General features: G+C 44.9%; 1 protein-coding gene across 8 annotated transcripts in view; it reads right to left on the bottom strand.

Moving 5' to 3' along the window:
• The window catches only part of LRCH3 (leucine rich repeats and calponin homology domain containing 3), a 366,756-nt gene that overhangs the window by 130,134 nt on the left and 217,715 nt on the right, over positions 1 to 18,907 (bottom strand). For all 8 annotated transcript variants that reach the window (XM_078665641.1, XM_078665636.1, XM_078665637.1 and 5 more), the window contains exons 10-12: positions 17,663 to 17,739; positions 11,012 to 11,107; positions 9,834 to 9,885 (exon numbers count right to left, since the gene is read on the bottom strand). In XM_078665641.1, the coding sequence (XP_078521767.1) occupies positions 9,834 to 9,885; positions 11,012 to 11,107; positions 17,663 to 17,739 (225 nt within the window). The remainder of the gene's footprint in view (positions 1 to 9,833; positions 9,886 to 11,011; positions 11,108 to 17,662; positions 17,740 to 18,907) is intronic.

Below are 18,907 nucleotides of genomic sequence, written 5' to 3'. Positions count from 1 at the left end.
TCCACCCAGCGAACTGGAGCATTACTGGCTTAGATAGAAAGTGAAATTCCTTCCCCTATACTCCAAGTAATAGCAGCAGACAGAGGACTAACATCTCCACCTCCCCTGCTTTCATGAAGGGGAAGGGAAACTGCTCTTCCCTGCTAGCTAAGCAACAGCAACAAACAGAGAACTACTGTCTCTAACCCAGCTATTTGGCGGCCATTTTTGACTAGTCTCTCTCGGGCGGGCATCATTATCTAAACAGACACTAAGAACCTAGCATCTTAGACTAATCTCAACTACCAATTACTGTGCTCAGTTATGTATTCACATCATCTTGTGAAAGGATGTTTGTCGATTATGGCAATACTATACCTCTACCTGTATTTTAAACTTCTGTAATGCACCGATTGCTACCTCATACATGAAAGAAGGTCTGCCTATTATTGCAGTATTATAATTCTATCTATATTTTGTACATTTGTAATGCAGATTGCTACCTCATATTCGAAAGAATCTCTGCCTATTAGTGCAGTATTATAATTTTACCTATATTCTGTACATTTGTAATGCACAGATTGCTACCTCATATATGTTGGTTGCTACTAATGTCACTTTCGATTCCTTGATTCTGATTTTTGATTCACATACATTATTGTACCCTGTATATCTGTACTCTGTTCATATATTCTATTAATCCGACTGCTACCTCATAGACCTCATATCTCTGGTTGCCCTCAAGTGTCACTTCTGCCTGTATTTTGAACATGTGTAATGCGCGGACTGCTACCTCATATATTCTGGCTGCTAACTAATGGTGATTTTTGATTTTTGACTCATGTAAATTGTGGTTTGCATTTGTATCTTGCTCTCAGCAGTATTATACTTTCTCCTGTAGTCTGCACTATTCTGCACTTTTCCTCTACATGCACCCATTCCTACTCTTCTCACTTGTTACGCACCGACTGCTACCTCACATACAATATACCTCTACTGTAGTCTGCACCACTCTGCAGAGTGCTACGACCTGCACCCACTCTCACTCTTCTCCTCTCTCCTGTAATGCACCAACTGCTACCTCTTATATTTCTGGAGGTTCACTAGTGTCACCTCTGCCCCTTAGGATCACTGCTAATCCATGTAACTGGTATTATACCACACTCTTGTACTTTGCAATATACTGAATGTATTTGCTCTATTGCACACTTTGATACTCTGGTTACGCTGGCTGATCATTATTGTCACTCCGATACCGTGTAACTTCTGTATGTATTTGTGTCTCTGCACACTCTTATATTTGGGTTGCTGACGGATCACTAGTACCACTCTGTTAATGTGTAACGTACTTTACGCACTTGTTTTCCTGTACATGTATACCACCATAGTGTAGTCTCCCACACCCAAATAAACCACCGCCCCATCATGGATCCTATCGGCAATCACACATATAAAATCAACTACCCACCGACTCTCACCAAAGAAGCCGCTAAACGCTTTAAACACAACTTCCTTAGGTCACACCCTGAAACACCCTTTGCTGACACCTACTTCTCTCCGGTCAATGGATCCCTGAACACTGATATCATCTTCCACACCACACGCAGAGCTCAATGGAGAAAAGTGTTCCACACCTTACTCACCGTCTCTTCCACCAAGAAATCCTCTCACAGCCTAACTCTCTCCATCACGCCATCCCAACTCTTTCCAGGCAGAGCCACCATCACTATTTACAATAACGGGATTGTCCTATCTCAATCCACAGACAGGAACCTGGAACTACTAGACAATTTGTTCCCCACTTTCAGAGAGCACCTCTCCAACGCGGATCAACATCTCAATCAGGGACACACCTATTACCCCGGACCCCCCATCTCCCACCCGCAACTCTACTATCCCAGCTCAGCACCTGGCAGGTGCCACACGCACCTCAAACACAGACACAGATCACTCCCCCTCAGACACCACCCACCCCCCCACCCCTTCTACCAACTCACGGGCATCCACACTTTTCATCAACACTCCTCTCACACCTACAGATGGCTTTAACTCTCCGCTCACCCCCGACAGCACAGTTCCCTCCTACAACACACCTAACCTAGTTCAACACCAGAACAACACGCCTATCGATAAATCCCCCCCCATTATCCCCTCCCATACTCAGCCCCCATTACCCTCTAACTAACTAACTACGCAGATCACACCTTAGCATCCCCCTCTCTCCCACCTCCTATTATCAGCCCCCACTACCCTCCTGTCTCCCCCACTGTCTTCAGCCTTCACTCACTCTTCCACTCTCCGACACCGTCTCCCACTGACGTCACTACCTATGCCTCCCACCTACCGCCCACTTCACCTACTTCACCCACACCCCACGCCCACAAAAAGGCCCCCACTTTGAATGCCATCCCACTCTTTAGCACCGCAGAACCCTCCAACAACGCTAGTATATCCACCCCCTCGATACCCTGCCCGCTTTCCAGCTCACTACTCAATGATTCACCAATGGCTCTCACCACAAACCCCATCTCCAATCCACCTCCTGACCAGACTTTATCCCCCCTCCAGCAAGTCAAAGAGGATATTCTACAAATCAAAAAAGATGTCCACGCAATCAAAGAGCTTCTCTCCTCACAGCCCAGTCTACCTCCCACCATCCCTCTACCCTACAAACGACGCACCCTCCCTACATACCCTCGCCTCCAACGACACCCGCGTTGGCCGACTATCCCCGTTCGCATTAACGCCCACCGCCCCCGGCGTGTCCTCAACCCTTTGTCGGACCGTGACGTATGCTCTCTACTACGCTCTTATGCCCAGGTCCGGTAAAACACATACCCAACACACACATCCCCATACCCACAATTCCTACAAACCCTCTGAGGCTCCCAACACTCAACAACAGAGGTTCCGTCCCTAACAACCTCAGAAAAGTTCCCCTCACATTAGAAAGCTCGACCACCCTTCACTCTCCCAAACTCAAATGCATCTTACTCAATTGCAGATCGGCCCAGAGACACTCCTCCGACATCGCTGATCTCGTCTCAGCTAGGGATCTGGACCTGGCCATTCTAACGGAAACGTGGCTTACTGAAGCCTCTACCCCGATTATGGACATACTAGTCCCCCCCCAATTATCACATCATTAGGCTGGACAGGTCTCCTGGCAAGACGGGCGGGGGAATTGCATGCATTTTTAGGAGCAACCTCTCCGTTACTAAAATCACCCCCCCTCCTTCTCCTCCAGTGAACTCCTCTGCCTCGACATCACCAGCGACGGCAAACAAGCTTGTGCTTTACATCTCATCTATCACCCGCCTGGTGACAATCTCATATTCACCCAACAACTCATGGACATGATCACTTCCAATGCCGGTCGGCAGACAACCCAAGTCTACCTGGGGGACTTCAATCTCCACTGGAATGATCAGAAAGACACAGTGGTGAATAGTCTCAAAACTTTCCTTAATGCGCTTGACCTCACCCAAATATGCGATAGACCAACACACGACAAAGGCTCGATACTCGATCTCATCATTGCCAAAGAGAACTCAACACAACTGGAGGCGATTCAACCCTGCGACTGGTCTGATCACCACATTATCACCTTCTTTATCAATGAAAAAGTTAAACCTATCCCAGTTCAACCAATCAAAACCAAAACATGGAAAAGGGACTTGAAGAACCTTAACCCCTCTACCCTGCCTCCCCACATTGGCAATCTCCTCCTTCCCCCTTCAGGTGCCTCGGATGTTCAATCACTGATGGACCACTACCTTGACTCTATGAACACAGTAGTCAATGAAGTCGCCCCACTGCAACTGAAGAGAGTCTCCACCAAAACTTCTAACCCCTGGTATGATGATAGACTCAATGACGACAGGCGTTCTATGCGAATGGCAGAACGCACCTGGAGATCGGACCCTTCAGCACTACACCTCAAAAGGCTTAAGAACAAGAGAAACGCCTACTTCAGGAAAATAAAGCGCACAAAGGCGGACTTCTTTAGCCGCCAGCTGGACCAAGCAAAAAACAGGCCAAGAAAGCTGTTCGAACTAATCAAGACCCAAACAAAGACTCAACTACTACAATCAACCAGCACAACAAGCGACATCACACACTGTGAAGCCTTCTCTGCTTTCTTTAAGCTAAAGACTGACAACATAAGAAATGACCTCATCATGGATGTAAGTCGATTCCCCAACGCCACCAGAATGTCTTACACTCAACCTAAAAACAAGGCATCTTGGCTGCATTTCAATACCTACTCGGAAGAAGCAATACGCAAACTGCTCTGCACCTTGAAGCCCTCTAATCACCTCACTGACCCTCTACCTGCTAATGCTGTAAAAGACTTCATCCCCTTGCTCCTCCCTCTCTGACCAAAATCATCAACAGCTCCCTGCAACAAGGCCTCATTCCGGACTCCCTCAAGGTGGGGCAAGTCACGCCTATACTCAAGAAACCTACAGCTGATCCGTCTGACCTAAACAATTACCGGCTCATCACCAATATCCCCACCCTGGCCAAACTGCTGGAAAAATGTGTCCAACTACAACTAACTAAACACATTGACCAATTTGACCTCCTCAACCCTCATCAATCAGGCTTCCGAGCGAAACATAGCACGGAAACAGCTATGACACACAATTGATGACGCCCTCCAAATTCTGGATCGTAATGAGTCCTGCCTCCTCATCCTTCTTGACCTCTCGTCAGCATTTGACACGGTCAAACATGAGAACTTGCTGGAGCTGCTAAGCACTAGAATGGGACTATCGGGAACTGTTCTCAAATGGTTTTCGTCCTTCCTTCACAACCGGTCACAGAAGTTCAAGATCGACAATGTGCTATCCACACCTGTGCCTGCAGATCTAGGTGTTCCACAAGGATCCTCCCTCTCCCCCACACTGTTCAACCTCGTCATGGAACCGCTCGCCACCTTGCTCCAAGCTTCCAATGTCCAATTCCATATGTACGCCGACACACAACTCTACCTAAAGCTACAATCCCCGGAAGATATCAAACATCTGAACTCCATGCTTATTAACACTCAATCTTGGCTGGCAGATAATCACCTCAAACTAAATGCTCTGAAAACCGAGTTCCTACTCATCTCACCCCCGGCGAAAATTTCCATCACCCAAACATGGCTCAATAACCTAACAGCACTCAATGTCCAACCTACCATCGTGGACTCGGCAAAATCCCTAGGCATCACACTCGACGCCAAGCTCAACATGCAGCAGCACGTTAGCAAAGCCACAAAAGCAGCTAATTTCCAAATCAACACATTGAGGAAAACCTTTCCTCCCTGCCGAAGACTTCCAAACTGCTGTACAATCTCTAGTCATCCCTCGAATAGACTACGGAATTGTGGCCCTAAGCGGACTCCCGCTATCCACAACTGCACCCTTAAGAGCCTCCCTGAACGCTGCAGCAAGACTCATTACTGGCTCAAGAAAACATTCGCATATATCCCCAGACTTAAAGTCTCTAAAATGGCTGCCTTTTGAAGCCAGAATACAGCTAAAAATTGCAGTTATGACACACGCGGCCGTGCACCACAATGCACCCAACTACCTCGCTCAAAAGTTGTCTATCTCAGGAGGTTCGAGGTCCAATAGAAGTACAAAAAACCTACTCCTGAAACCGCGTAGATTCCGGAAAGAGAAAACATACAAGTGCTCCTTCTCTGGAATGGCACCCAGGATTTGGAACGCGCTCCCGCCTGAAACTAGGCTGATCTCCTCCACTGCACTCTTCAAGAAAGAGGTGAAAACCATCCTTCTTGCCAAGATCTCCTGAACATGAGTGGTACTGTATCAGAGACTCTGCATTGCTTTGTATCACTGTTCACCTTGTCCTCTGGCACTTTACCTCTAACTTGATGTTGTCACTACCAATATATGACACACGCTGATTCACTCTCCAGATGCCCCCACTCAGTGTTCTCGCTTCACTAAGACTTTGGTATAAGCCATCCACACACCCAAGGTGCACCTCTATAGTGGGATCAATGACTTGTACCGTCTTATATTACTTGTTTACCTGATTGTATATTGATATGTTTTATGTATGTTACTATTATCCCACCATGTTATTGACTACCATACTACTCCCATTATCTCTGTTCACTCCTACTGCCCCTACCCTGTCTTTGTGAAGCGCTCTGATATCTGTAAGGATCTTGTTCGCGCTATATAAAACTTTGAATAAATAAATAAAATAAGGGTGGGCACATACAAGGTTTTGCCCAAGTGTCCATGAAGGAGGCAGCCTTGAGGCAAAAGGGCTGTCTTGTCTAAGTCAGAAGGGATGGGGGGCCGGGCACAGAGGAGCTGAATTAATTTGAGTCTTCGTTGGAGGTCGGGACTGATTAAGTTCAGAGTCAGACAGAACTATGAGCTGGGCGTCTTCCTCAGCGCTGGTATTGACATAGCAGGGACTGGCAAGGATCATGGCATGGGATTGACGGCAGAGTTGGTGCTGAACCTGCAGCGGGTTCTGAAGGCATAGCCGGCACCAGAGGCTGGCTTGCAGGTGGTAACCCAACTGGAAGCTTCCATAGATCTGTGAGGCACCAAGATGCACCTGAGGGAACTGGTTAGGTGCCTAGGATGTGAAGCATGGTATTCTTAAATGCCTCAATTTGTTGCAGCAGTGCCGCTGGGACCGGAAACTCGGGCGCATCAAGATCATTTGAAGTTCCTCAGCAGGGGACCGGGAGCGAGATCATGGGGCACCTTGCAACTTCTCAGGAGAGTGTAGAGGTTGGGACAAACCCGCCTTCAGATTCATCAAGTCACACTCCTGCATGACTTGAGTTTCATGGCCAGACCCTAGACAGCAGAGGCACAACTTGTGGGGATCGGTCACAGACATTTGCTTACAAAAATCCATGCATTGATTAAAGCCTGTGGTTTTAGGTATGACATTTCCATTGCATACTGCAGAAAGATTATAATATATACTTTTTTTACTTGTCAACTGCCTAGGAAGGAGGTGGTAGCATTGGATACGTCTCCGAAGTCACGAAAAGAAAGGAACTCATGTCAGTGCATCGGGGTGGCGCTTACATGTGGCTCCTTCAACACTTTCTGGACGGGATGGAGTCGACATGGAGCTCCACAAAGCCACTTCCAGGAGCAATGGTAAGAAAACTCTTCAGATCCATTTTGTCATCTGGAGATATTCACAAGGTGAAGCATCTGCTGTTAGAAGTATCCATTAGAAAGGGTAGCTTCTGACACTTTTTTGTGCCATCGTACGGCACAATAATGGACAAGCATGAGAGAGAGAGAGAGAGAGAGAGAGAGGGAGAGGGAGAGGGAGAGGGAGAGGGAGAGGGAGAGAGCGAGAGAGCGCGAGAGAGAGAGAGAGAGAGAGAGAGAGAGAGGGAGAGGGAGAGGGAGAGGGAGAGGGAGAGGGAGAGGGAGAGGGAGAGGGAGAGGGAGAGGGAGAGGGAGAGGGAGAGGGAGAGGGAGAGGGAGAGGGAGAGGGAGAGGGAGAGGGAGAGGGAGAGGGAGAGAGAGAGCGAGAGAGCGCGAGAGCGAGAGAGCGAGAGAGAGCGAGAGAGCGAGAGAGCGCGAGAGAGAGAGACAAAGAAACACTCATGATTGACCTTCTTGTTCCCACTTTCTAGATGTGTTAAAACATTTTATTCCCATAAATATTGCCTTAGTCAACAAGATACACCATGACAGGTGACTGGTGCAGGGTTAAATGGAACAATCTTGGTCTGTAATTGGGTGATGTAATATTGGGATTGATACAGTAAATTAAGCGGCTTAAATTTCAGACGCAATGCCTAATTGTTGAGTTTCTCACACTGATATTATTTTCTTTCCATGTTAATAGCTCCTTTGAATACTGGCTCAGCAACTGCTATGAAACACAAACATCCAGTCGGGCAAGAAAGTTAGCAATCGTGTTAAATCTCATGGATCATAATTATTTTTCCAACCTTATGGAAATAAGCCTCTAAACAGTCTCTGTAGCCGTTCTCTTTTCCTCCTTTTACAATGGGGGGAGATGGTCCTACACTACAAACAATCCATTCCCTTTAATTTTCAGAGTGAAACGGTAACGGGTTTTCTTTCTGAAGGAAACCTATTTATTCCTGACTGTTACTTCCACTACAGTAGGGTGTCCGTTTCAAAAGGGCAAATTAATCCTGGAAACTATTTACAAAACTAAAGTGACACTCCTTATTTTTCAAGCTCTCTAACCATGCATTTCCAGTAAACGTAAGCTTTGCACCCTCTACACTCTATATTCAGAGGCTGAACTTACAATCATCCAGTGGAATCACTCCTTGCTAGCCCTCGCTCAGGTTTTAGTAATTTCACAGATGCACTCTTATTTTTAATCCATCACCATGGGAGCCAAACTTGTAAAACATTCTTCAAATGTGTGTGATGGCCAGTCACAGAGAGTCCAAGAACACAGCAAGGCTGTATTACTGGCCTTACAGACATTAACAGACTCCATGAAGATTCACTAGTGGACTCACAGCTCAGGAGACAGAACAAAGAAAAAAAACAGACAATTTCAAACTGGAAGCAATCAAAACCTCCCCATGCACCTGTATGAAGGAAATATAAATACAACTAGAAGGGCCTTTCTGATGACGGAAATATACGCTTTGGGTGAAGAAGCACTAAAGACATACATAAAAGTTGGCTAAAAAGATGCTGAAACCCCATCGACATATATCTATGTTGCAGACATGCAATGAAGACTGCAGGATTCTCTGAGTAAGTTGCAGGGGATCTTTTTATTCAGGTAAATTTTATTAAAGACGACCAGCAACCTCACAGCAGGGCAATTCTGCTGCTGCTGGAATCACTTCAGCATCAGTATTCTTATGACACGCTAAGGATTGTAGACGCTGGGATGTCATGAAGGCATAAACTCTGGCAAAGGTGATACCAACCTAGTAGGTGAGACGGAACAATTATCGGGGCTCCATAAAACATGAATCTGTTGCTGCAATACTTTAAGTCTTTGCAAGAGTGCAGAGCCTCGCCTTAAGCCGCGGGACAACGCCTACTAGTAGTCTGTGGCAAACAGAGATCACAGTGCAGGGGACACAGCTGTTCCGAGTACCAATGACAGCACTATGTCACGTTTTAGGTAAAGAGGGGCTTACGTTTGCTTAGATCTAAGAGAGGCATCATTAAATATTTGTTTATTGGGTTGTGATATTTATGGCAAAGAAAGAATGGACTTTCTTATGCCTCTACTCCAGCTAATAATTCCTGAAACAGAAATTAGGCCGAGATCACCTTAGGGTCTCTTACTTTACAAGCAAACAATGAGCTTTGGAGGGTGAGACTACTATGTTAAAAAGGGAACAATGTAAAAATAAAGAATTCAAAGTAAATAGCTGTGATCAACTAGCCAATTTAAAAATTAAAAATAAGATTTTTCTGCATCCAATGAAAAATAAATTTAGCAACAAGTTGCTTCAAGCGTTTCATAAACCCATTATATACTTCCCTAGTGATAACACAGAATAATGTACTAGCAAAATATTGTATGTCCTTGAACTCCAAGTGCAGAGGTCATTGCATTATATAAACTGCAAGCCACAGCTCTAACTAAAGGCAGGTGTGACTGAGTCTCTATACTTCTAATAACTAAAAATGTTTGGAACTGATAAAATGTATAAGCAATTTAGCAAGAAACAAAATGATTTAATAATGTAAATTAGATCATCTTCATTTCAACTAAAACCTTTATTAGTTATTCCACGCCAAGTCAAATTTCAGACAATATTTACAGTGCATAATATCAAGGAACCCTTAGTGTAGGATCCAAGCTTGAAAGGCAGAGAATCAGCAACGTACCTGGTGAGAATTGGACGCCAGCGACAGCAGGTACGAAGCATCAACCTGGGGCCTATAAAACACAATACACTTCCTTCAGCAACGTCATTTCATCATTTTTAGTTTTTGTTAAGAGCATATCACTGGAAAGCCCCATCTAAACTGGGGAACTTGGTATGATTGGGGGGTGGGAGGCAGAGACTGGCAGTTAGAAGGGGAGGGGGTTGTAGAGACTCCTTTGGTCCTCTTCTCCACGGCCCAGGGGCGACAGGGGCAGGTGTGTCCTTAGGCGTCAGGTTTTTCCCTACTGGAGCAGTTGCGGTCGAGGGGGCCTGCGAGCACAGTTCCTGCAGGCAACTTCGGGGAGTCCAGGAGGGGTGTAAGCAATAAGGACTCAAGCTCTAGAGGGCCGGGGAACCTTGTTGGCATTTCAGAGTTTAGATGTACACTTGATAGTGGCTTAATGTCATCTCAGCGATGTGGATTAATAACAAATTATCATTTTTCAAGTGCATTAGTTACAATTAATCGTCCTAATTGGAGTACACCTGTGCGGACTAGGAACAAAGGTATTTCTACACGCTTTCCAATCCCTGCCTGCCCCCCTTCTGTCCCTCCCCTCTCCCCCTTCAAAAAGGGAGGATTCTTAGGCTACCAATATGAATATTTCACATGGTTCTCTCGCTGCTACCAGGAAGGTAAAGCACAAAGGTGATGGATCACTTGTTAGTCTTTTTTAGGCTCTGCAACCAACGCTAAGAAACTATTTGAGTCTCAAGGAGAAAGAGAATGTGATTAAGGGTTGAGGTTTGCTTATAAACAGTTGTTGCACCAATTCTTTGAAACCTATACTGTCTTTACCGACCACAGGTTTACAATGGTCAATCTCGGGAGCCTTGGGGAATTATAGGAATAGGACAACCTTAGTTGGGTAGACCCATGGTGCAGTTTGAGTACATGAAGAATCTTGATTGGTGATAGCTTATGGAGTGGAATACTTGAAGATACATGTAATACAATTACTTTAGCCTACGGAAGAGTCGAGGAAATGTTTTTGGACCTTTGCATTTTATCCAAAGCCTTTATAATGGGGCCACTGTAAAGACTTTGGGAAAACACCACTGATAGATCCTATAAGTAAACAAATATTTTTAACAACATATTTAAATAATCAAAAGAAACTGAAACAAACTGTTTACCTCTCTGTCCTGTCTGGATGACTCCGCATTGCCTGTTGTCTTTCTCGGTCCTGTGATAAGGGTAGTGTTTCGGGCCTTCGTAATTCTTCTGTATCTCTGTATATATTTAGTACAAAAACAGTAATGTGTTCTTAATTTGCAAAGCTAACTTACCCACAACAAGATGCTGTGTTCTGAGGCTTTAGTAGTGCAACAACGTCCACTTCACATAAGGTAAGGAAGAGTTACCAGACGATTACCATAAAATTTAACAGAATCCATAGTGTGGACCTCATGACCATCCCCTAACATATTTTGTATTAGTAGATATAAGTTCTGCGTATTGGGACAAGCAGCTTTATTTAGATACCCACACTCCATTTCCCTCAGGTGTCAAGTGATTAAGCCTCAAATTAAATTCAGGTAAGAGATTCAGAATACTCTTGTGTCATAAACGACCCAGTCTTCTTTCTGTTACATCCATTACATCCACTAAACCAATCAACCCTTTCATGGTTCTCCATTAGCAGATCCTGCCTGTGGCTAATTTGTCCAGAACTTAACCTCACAGTATTATTCATCTTTGAAATCTGTACTGTTCAGATCTTTGAATATTTATACCTTCCTTGTCTCTGCAAATCTTGCCTCCAACTCTAAGAATGACTTCAGCTCAGGTGAGATTGCCTCTTAATAGGCTCCAGAATCTCTTAAAGTTTAGCCGTGCAAACTCCTATAAAGAGAGTTTTGAAGGCGTCTCGCTCAATGCCTCAATGTTCTGATATGGCCTGTTTTACCTCTCCACAACACCCGGCATTGCCTCAGAGGGAAATTACAGAGTATGACCCCATAGAAAGATCTAGGGGCCATTTTTGACAGGTGTAACGAGAAACGATTTTATAAAGACCTTGGTAAGTTTCCTTTACTGCTGGATTTTGTGCATACGTCTAACATCAATCAGAAGTCTATTTTCAACATAGAATTATGTATCCTAGAAGAGGATGTGAAGCTCTTGGTGTCTCGAAACTATTATGCCTTATGAAACAAAGATCATGCTGCCTTATAATCTGCCCTATTCATTCAGGTGCAATTGTCAGTGGTCTAGTAGAGGGGCCTGGCCTCCCCACTGTGAGAGTTGGGAAAGTGTTGAAATAAGTTTCCCCAATAATCGTATGGTGGGTGATGCAGGTGCACTCTGTCGCCAATCATTAAAGAATTGTGGCGAACTGTATTTGGGCTGTAGCTATATATCAAGGTGACCAGTGTTTCTCCCTGTATTCCTTGTACTAAAATATAATGATCGTCCGCTGGGGTAACAGTTTTTATGCGGGAAAAAGTCAGGTCCCTTCGAATGCGAGTTGCCAGACCTCTGGAATATGGGAAGTAAGACGCGCTGGTGCAGTGCTTGCTTTTACATGCATGTGTGTAGTCAATGGATTTGAATCAGTGTGTATCCTAAAGTTATGCACTTATTTTTATATCTATTTAGAAATGCCAGTAGAGTTCTAGCTTTCTGTGGATTACTATCCTGCTAATTTTCCAAGTGACTTTGTAAAAGGGAAAATAGTGGCTCTGTGCAGTCCTGTCATAACAGTACGTTATACAACACTGGGCCAATCTACAAAAGTATGTTTTGGCGGTCCACCCACCACCATACTGAGAAATTGATTTATCTGCAGAATACGGAGTGCAAACTGCCCACCTCCAAACCACACGAATTCCACAAACTATCAGTGGCAAAAAACCACCTAATAATTCTTGTTGACAACCATTAGATTCACAATTCTTGTTTCTGTAATATCACACAAACAGAACAGACATGCGACTCACAAAGACTACTGGCTCTGAGCACCGTTACTTAATGCAAGACTGATCTTGGCTTGATGCCAGCCTTCCCTGTATGCAAATATGTGTGTCTCTTTTATATGGAAAAAAAACAATCACCAATCTTGATCAGCTATGTATCAAACCTCGACAGCCACGATTAGCCCAGACTTACTTCTCTTAATTATAATTAGAGAATATATAATCTGACAAGAAATAAATAGCATGCCAATGGAGATTTAGCATTCCAAAAAAATAAATAGAATTTACTTATGAGTTGGTTGGCACTTTATTGTAGGAAAAAAAAGGTAATATTGATTTCAGATGTAGTTTTTCTACCTCTGGGCTTTATTCAAAGGATCATTTATAGATTAAACCACTTGATCTGTTTCCATCATCTGAGTATGGACGAGTTGCATGTATTTCTGTAAATTATCAGATTTATTATCAAAAAAGGCATGTAATGTATTAACAAATGTATACCTAACTCCTGGTACATAAACGCTGCTGCTACATGAACTGGAATCATCTGACTATATCAGCGCCTGTCATGAGGAAGTTGGCTTAGAAGTAATGAGAGCAACTGAAACATGTGTCAACGTTTTAATTGGAGTACTAGAATATTTAGGAATTGTAAAATTATGGCCCATGTGTTATATAGGATCCTATTTTATTCCTGAGATCAGTTTTTATAATTGTATTTATTTTAGTGTAAAAATTAGGGGGAGTTTCCTTTTCTTTGTACTAATTATTGCACTTTTAATTAAATCATCAGATATCCTGCATTTTTCATGATTGCTTGTATGTTTTGAAAAGTTGTATAAACATTTTTAGAAAAAGCTTTGTTGTTTACTATATAGAGAAAAAAATCCATTTTGTGACTTACAGTGTTACAACATTCAAGGATGGGCAAGAGTTATATTTGATGTTGCACCTGTATTTTGCGGTTACCTGAACATACAGCCACTACTTGCACTGGCCGTACATCAGCATTGATAGTGACCGAGAGTACAGGATCTACAAGTCATAATGCAGCATTTTCTAATATCATTTAAATGGGCTGAACACCCAAAACAAGGAGGCAGTAACAATGGTTCTTAATCATCAGCCATATCCCCCAGGCTCTCAGACTCATAACCAACACTTCACCATCATTATATAGGAGCTGTCATTGTACAAAATACAATACAAGTTACCAGTCAAAGACATTGGTAATCACTGGGGTGGGTGGAGGCGATCCCCGCATCCCTCGGTGGAAAGCAGTGAATGACCCCTTCGCGCTCTAGTTTTCAGAGAGTACTGAGTCTATCACACCCACTTCGATGGAGAGGCCGATGCCCCGGAATCCTTGCGGTGGTCGGAGATCACAAGTCCTTAAGGTCTGGGAGGACATGGTATTGGACAAGGGAATGAAACTAGCATTCAATGGTGGATTTCCATGTAGGAACTAACGGTGCCACAATAGATATGGACAGAAATGAAGCATTGGGATTTTACTTTGTTCTTTTTTAAGAGAGGAAGAGCATTGTTGGTTTTATCTAAAGCAGCACAGTGGAGGTTCATCTGCAGAAAGGCTCAAGAGAGGATAGTTCTCCTTGGAGCTCCAGTGACCACAAAGATGAAACTCATCATAAGTCACATAAGAGTCATTCACAGAGACTGGGTTGAGTGTCTACCATACGTTTTCAAAGTCAAAGTGTTTTTTCTCTCAGTCCAGACAGAGCACTCTCAGGATCAAAATATATTTCCAACACGGTCTGTCCATGGTGACTGAACATCCTCTAGGATTGAATTAGATTATTGCCGGGTAAGAAGCATGTGTAAAAGATAGCCTAGTTTGTGCTTGTGTCTGGAAACAAGCTAGAGCAGCTCCAATGAGTCTGAAGTGGCTAAAGAGGCGGAGGTTAAAGACCCTCGGTGCTCAACTGTAGGATAAGTATTACTGGGAAAGAGGTCTTCTTCGTGGCTTCCAACGCTGTGCTGCCTAACCCTCTGCATGTTTTCTGGTGTGCCACTTGTTTTCCTCCTGCGGTCTCAGCGATGTGCAAGCCATCTGAAGGGGCGCGATCTTTCTACAAGATAAGGGTTTTGCCGAAAGCGGGAACACCAAAGTGTGCCCTCAAACATTGTAAAGTTCAATATCAGCCCCTCTTATCATGCTATGGCTTGAATGGCAGTGGTGGCAGCAGATTATAAAGGAAGGGTACAGGCCTTTTTACTTGCACACCTGATGGGGGCCTGTTTGTTGGGCCTCCCCTGTAAAGTTCCTCCCAGTGTGCCACAGCGGGGAGGAACCATCTTTCTAGTTCCCATGGATCCAAAGATCTCAAATTCTGAGTCACAGTTAATTCTGAGTCACAGTTACCCATTAATCCTATTGCTCCCATGAAGGTCTCTTGCTGGAAAAAAATATATGGGCAGAAATTGTCCCCTCACCTTTGGAAACCCACTCATGGGACTCTGCTGTCGATAATGACAATGATAGATCTTTCAAACGGCCTTTAATCTTCACTCAAAAAAACATTCCAACTAGATACCGGTTAACTGTCCCCACTACAGACATGCTGAACTGGGCCCAAGTCTCTTGGCACCTCAAATTAACCATGTGTCTTTTTATTGGGGCTTTAATTGTTTAGGTACTGGGTTAGTGCGTTACTTTTTTTGACAATGTTGCTAAAAAGTCAGCCACCAGAGGCCACAATAGTCCACTAGTGAATGGTCCTCTTTACTGTGAAGTGATATTAGGTGGAGGCAACAGCAGAAGAAACGAGCCGCTTTACTAGGTGCCGCTACCTAAAAGAAATGTAATGAGTGCGATTGGTTAACCGGAAAATCTAAAGGGCTTATATTAACTTTAATTAATATAATCTGGAATTTGACATTTTAATGGAAACCTATAAATAGATTTGTACTGGGTAAAATCAGCACTGCGTGCAACCTATCTTGTACCGAGTGTATTACATTTTTTAAATTAATGACTTACTTATTCAGAGTGCTTTCTGTCACAGGCTTGGACCCTTTAGTATTGTAAATGCACGTCACTATTTCTGCAGTGCACTGGCACGAAAGAGAGACCTCCCGATTACACCCACAGGTATCTGAAGTAGTCGAACTGACCATCCGAGTTGTCCTGCAAGGACCTCTGACCCCGCCCCCACACATGCTGACCCCACCCCCATTGTACCCAGGATCAGTTCCCATACTACTCTTTATGCAGTCTGACCGCTGCATACAATACCGACTGGCATTGCCAAGGGTATATTTGTAGTAGTCTTCAATGTCTGTCAAGGTTGCTGTATCTTCCTCATTAATATTGCAATTGTTCTAGTGACCACTAGGTGACACTTAAAGACAGCACACTGGTCTGTCTTTAACACCTTAACCGCGGTGGTTTTTCCGCCACGGTGCGGGCGTTCTAAAGGGTGGGCGGGGCTGCGTCGGCCGACGGCAGCACTAGGGAGGTAGTGCTCCCGTCGGCCAACGGCAGCACGGAACGGGTTAAACGTCGCTCTGTTTTCCTAGAGGTAATGAATGCTGCGTTCGCAGATTAACGATGAATCTACCGGCAGCAATACCATTAGGTCCGGCTTTAAAGAATGTTATATGGGAATGTGAAGCATTACAAGTAGATAGCATGGGAATGGATATGAATATCTGTAGAAGCAAAGAACCGTGGAATATTAGTGTAGGTTAAAGGGTCTAAGGATCTAAGACACTATAATAAGTGGATACATAAACAAAAGGATCACAGCTTTGAGGAGAGCAAGGGCTATTTTGTGGAAGCACACACTTTTTTCCAATAAAAACATGTACTCTTGACTCCCAACATGTGGGTGGAGCCGGAGCCCCGCTCTGGTGATGGTCACATAATTGCCTGGCGACAGCAGAGCTGTCAAGCCAGATAATAAAAAGCTCCTTTGAGCGGGTCAAACACATGGAAACAATTAGAAGCAAGGCTAGTGAGATGGACATGAAAGCCACCCAATCCGGATCAAGGATTGGCTATGTGGAGTATTGTATACAATAGCATCTCCTGACACGCAGCTGAAGCCGGCTGCAGCGAGAACACACGAACAGGTTCTCTTCAAGGCATGCGCCAACTGTTGAAGTTAGGACTTGTGCTGCGGAGAGCACAGCAGTGAAAGACGGAGTATGGCAGTCTCAGAAGGGGCAGGAGGAAGCACCCGGAAGGGAACTGCTCTATTAACCAATTTGTAACTCAACAACTTATTCTTCTTAGAGACTAACACTAAACGATACCAAAGGGCAGTTCGGGCTGGACTGTTCCCATGAGGCACAGGGTCAGACTGATTTGCATATGGCCATGTCTGAACTGGGGTGGCGGAGTGAGCTAAAGAACGATGATGGATTAAACCCGGATCAGTTGACTGGGGGTGAGTGTTTGATTTGCTCAAGCGCTCCGTCCATCATTCCCTTTGGTATCGCTTTGTAACACTAAACGATAATTGCATTGACTCTGTGTTAATTAGTTTCCGATCCCTACTGCACTTTCTTGGCGGTGTGATCTGTTACCACTGTAGCGGCAAATGTCCGAAACATGCACATTCAATTCAAGGGTGATAGTAATGGCGGCCCTGGACAGCAGTGGTAAACAGCACCTACACAAACAACTACGATACCACCTCTGGATGTGCCAGGACTCTAAGTAAAAGCCTCAGTCTAATATAATATGTGGTGTTGCTTAAAGGCCCAAAATACATACATTAAAATTAATCAATGCAGGGCGAGGTTTGAGAACCTAAATTGTGACAGGTTTGACTGACTTCTAGATATCAACATGGCGTGAGCGGCCTTGTATCGGAAAAAATTATCATCCCGTTAGTAACCAACCTGCTGTGATGTAAGTGTTTCCTCGTCTCGTCTGTTCTTTGGTGCTCTCTGATGGGTGTCGGCTTTACAGGTGAGCCCTGCAAAAAAAAAAAATACATTCTTCATATTGTACAGAGAATATATATACAGGGCTGCCAAGAGATGATCCATGTCTCAGTGGACTGATTGCAACCAAGAAGGACTCAGTGCACTGAACGCAGCCAAGCGGACTCAGTGCACTGAACGCAGCCAAGCGGACTCAGTGCACTGAACGCAGCCAAGCGGACTCAGTGCACTGAACGCAGCCAAGCGGACTCAGTGCACTGAACGCAGCCAAGCGGACTCCGTGCACTGAACGCAGCCAAGCGGACTCCGTGCACTGAACGCAGCCATGCGGACTCAGTGCACTGAACGTAGCCAAGGGGACTCAGAGCACTGAACGCAGCCAAGCGGACTCAGTGCACTGAACGCAGCCAAGCGGACTCAGTGCACTGAACGCAGCCAAGCGGACTCAGTGCACTGAACGCAGCCAAGCGGACTCAGTGCACTGAACCCAACAAAGGAGACTCAGTGCACTGAACGCAGCCAAGGGGACTCAGTGCACTGTACGCAGCCAAGGGGACTCAGTGCACTGAATGAAACCAAGGAGACTCAGTGCTGAGTGCCGATCGGTTTAACATTCACTACGCCGCCTCTAAGTAATCATGATAAATCACTTTCAAGTTCAAGTTCAGGAATTTATATAGCGCACTACTCACCCAGAGGGTCTCAAGGCGCTTGGGGAGGGGGTTCATTATTTATCGAATAGCCAGGTTTTAAGTTCTTTTCTGAAGGAGATGTGTTTTTTTGTGTAAGGCGGAGGTGAGTGGGGAGTGAGTTCCAGGTCTTGGCTGCCAAGTAGGAGAAGGATCTGCCCCCCATGGTGGATCTTTGGATACGCGGAACTGCGGCGAGGCCTTGATTGGAGGATCTTAGTTGGCGGGTGGGTGTGTAGAAGGATAGTCGAGTGTTGAGGCATTCGGGCCCTAGTTTGTAGAGGGCCTTGTGTGCGTGGGTGAGGAGACGGAATGTTATTCTCTTGTTGACGGGAAGCCAGTGGAGGTCTTTCAGGTGGCTGGTAATGTGATCTTGGCGAGGGATGTCCAAAATGAGTCTTGCTGATGCGTTTTGGATGCGTTGGAGTTTTTTTCTGTAATTTGGCTGTAATTCCGGCGTAAAGGGTGTTTCCGTAGTCTAGTCGACTCGTAACCAGTGCGTGAGTGACAG

Source organism: Lissotriton helveticus, chromosome 11 (genome assembly GCF_964261635.1).
Source record: "Lissotriton helveticus chromosome 11, aLisHel1.1, whole genome shotgun sequence".
In the NCBI taxonomy this organism is placed as follows: domain Eukaryota; kingdom Metazoa; phylum Chordata; class Amphibia; order Caudata; family Salamandridae; genus Lissotriton; species Lissotriton helveticus.
The sequence above is the reverse complement of the archived record's forward strand: the minus strand, read 5'-3'. Positions and strand labels throughout refer to the sequence as shown.